This window comes from Penaeus vannamei, unplaced genomic scaffold (assembly GCF_042767895.1).
Source record: "Penaeus vannamei isolate JL-2024 unplaced genomic scaffold, ASM4276789v1 unanchor5375, whole genome shotgun sequence".
In the NCBI taxonomy this organism is placed as follows: domain Eukaryota; kingdom Metazoa; phylum Arthropoda; class Malacostraca; order Decapoda; family Penaeidae; genus Penaeus; species Penaeus vannamei.
This window is the reverse complement of record NW_027218353.1, coordinates 265001-267500: the sequence shown is the minus strand read 5'-3', so window position 1 is coordinate 267500 and position 2500 is coordinate 265001. Positions and strand designations below refer to the sequence as shown.

Below are 2500 nucleotides of genomic sequence, written 5' to 3'. Positions count from 1 at the left end.
AATAATAATAATACCAATAATAATATCAATTATGATTTTTAAAAAATGAGGAAAGGAATGAGAATGACAATAATAGTGGCGTCTAGAGTCATCTTTTCCAAACGGTTACGGGAAACTTAAATCGAGTTGCCAGTGCATTCCTCCTACTTCGGATATTTCATGCACATTCGTACTTATATTGGATATCTATAACACCGCACTACCCACCATGAGATATCCCAAAGCCATCCTGGATATCCTATTCCAAAATACTGTTTACCTGTCGGGGAAAATAACCAGTGCAGTAAAATAGCAAGCCGGCAACCGCGGCCATTCCCATTACGTCACAGAAATGGGCGGAGCTTAGAGACCTGTCCCGCCACCGGAAAATATGCCTTATGACACACTTCTGGTAAAAATAACGAATAATTTAATGATAATGATAATCATTGTACTAAACACACACACACGTACACACATGTACATGTACACACACGTACATTTACACACACACTCGTACACACGTACATGTACACACACGTATGTACACACACACGTATGTACACACACATGTATGTACACACACACACACGTACATGTACACACACACACACTCACAATTGGGTGGTTATAAGGGTGATTTTTAAGCAATGTGTAAATATTCAAAAAACATTTTATATATTTCTAAAATAATTTCTGATTATATTGTATAATTTTTAAATGTATTTTAGAATAATTCTGATGATTTTTGAATAGTTTTTTTCAGTAAAATTTGAAGATTTATAAATATATATTTTTCTTTTTTTATTATTATTATTATTATTTTATTATTAATATATATATATATTTTTTTGGGGGACAAATTTGATGATGATTGTAATGTATATATATATATAATATATATATATATATATATATATATATATATATATATATATATATATATATATATATATATATATATATATATATCACACTCAAAATGCAAGGTTTGTACTATATTTAAAGGGAATGCGAGATCTCAAACCGTGCCCAATCGCCTCTTACTCTATCATAGCCTTCCATAGCACTCTCGATCATCTCCCTAACCCATTCCGTCGTTTAGGGGTCTATAAGGGGTCTATATGGGTTAAGGGGTCTATATGGGGTCTATATGGGGTCTATAAGGGGTCTATATGGGGTCTATAAGGGTTAAGGGGTCTATATGGGGTCTATAAGGGGTCTATATGGGGTCTATAAGGGGTCTATATGGGGTCTACATGGGGTCTATAAGGGGTCTATACGGGGTCTATATGGGGTCTAAAAGGGGTCTACATGGGGTATACGAGTACTCAAACCATATCCATTCTCGCGTACTCCGTGATAGCTTTCCGTAGCACCCTGGATCGCCTCCGTAGCCCTTGCCGTTGCTTAGGGGTGTATTTAAGGGGTCTATAAAGGGTTTCAAGATTTTCATATCATGCCCAGTCTAATTTCGTAATTTAATCTATGACAGGTTTCCATAGCACCCTAAATAAACCCGCAACCACGTACCGTTGCCTCAATATTTAGGCAGTATTTTAGGGGGGTTTTCGCGCCCCGACCCCCTTATCGGGACCCCTTATCGGAACGCCACGTAGCCTTAAGCCGCGCGGGACCTCGAGACCTTTCTTAACGCGCCCAAGGACTCCCCCAACTCCTTGTGGTCGCTGAGAAAAAGTGAACTTAAGTAGGTCTCTGCTTACGGTATGAAAGTTGTTTTCGGTTCAGTTGGATAGGGACTGATTGTATTTTTTTTTTTTTTGGGGGGGGGGAAGGGGTCCTGTCCCAAATACATACATATATATATATATATATATATATATATATATATATATATATATATATATATATATATGTCTCATTCTCCAATACATATCTTTTCTCTCTATCTCCTGTCTCTTATTACTTTAATTATATAAGTAAGAAAGTAACTAAGTACGTTGGAATTTAAGTAATAAAAGTTGGAGAGTAAGTGATTAAGTTAAAGTTAAGTAATGAAATTGAAAATTTATTACAGCACCGAGACTAACATTCTCTCCCTTTGACTTTCAGACGGGAACTGGTCTCTCAACTCCTTTACATTGAAGGTGGACAAATTTTCATCAGAAAGGGCGGAGCTTCAGAGCCCCGCCCACTCCGGCCTGTGATTGGTTCTCCCGTCCGTGACGTCATAAGGGCTGATCCACGTCACTACGAGTCAAAACAGAAATTACTGAATAAGGTAAGTTAATTTAAATCTCTAGACATTATTTATTATTTAATTATTCGTTTTAATTTTGTGTTACGGTTTATTTATTCATTTATCTATAACGGTAATGGCTTCGAAGCCACGCCCACCGGCCAACCACGAGATGTGATTGGCTTTCCCGTTATTGACGTCATCAGCACGAGCCCGCGTAATTCAAACCAAATTATTTTCAAATTTTTATATTGATTGTAAATATGTAAATTTAAGTATCTTTTGATGAAAAATCGATTATTTCGAATTTAAATTTAAATG

At 36.2% G+C, this 2500-nt stretch overlaps 1 protein-coding gene across 1 annotated transcript in view; it reads left to right on the top strand.

Moving 5' to 3' along the window:
• The first annotated feature begins 1205 nt into the window (after window positions 1-1205).
• The window catches only part of LOC138861439 (uncharacterized), a 54637-nt gene continuing 53342 nt past the window's right edge, over window positions 1206-2500 (top strand). The window contains exons 1-2 of the mRNA XM_070120528.1: window positions 1206-1351; window positions 2053-2221. Coding sequence (XP_069976629.1) covers window positions 1206-1351; window positions 2053-2221 — 315 coding nt within the window. The remainder of the gene's footprint in view (window positions 1352-2052; window positions 2222-2500) is intronic.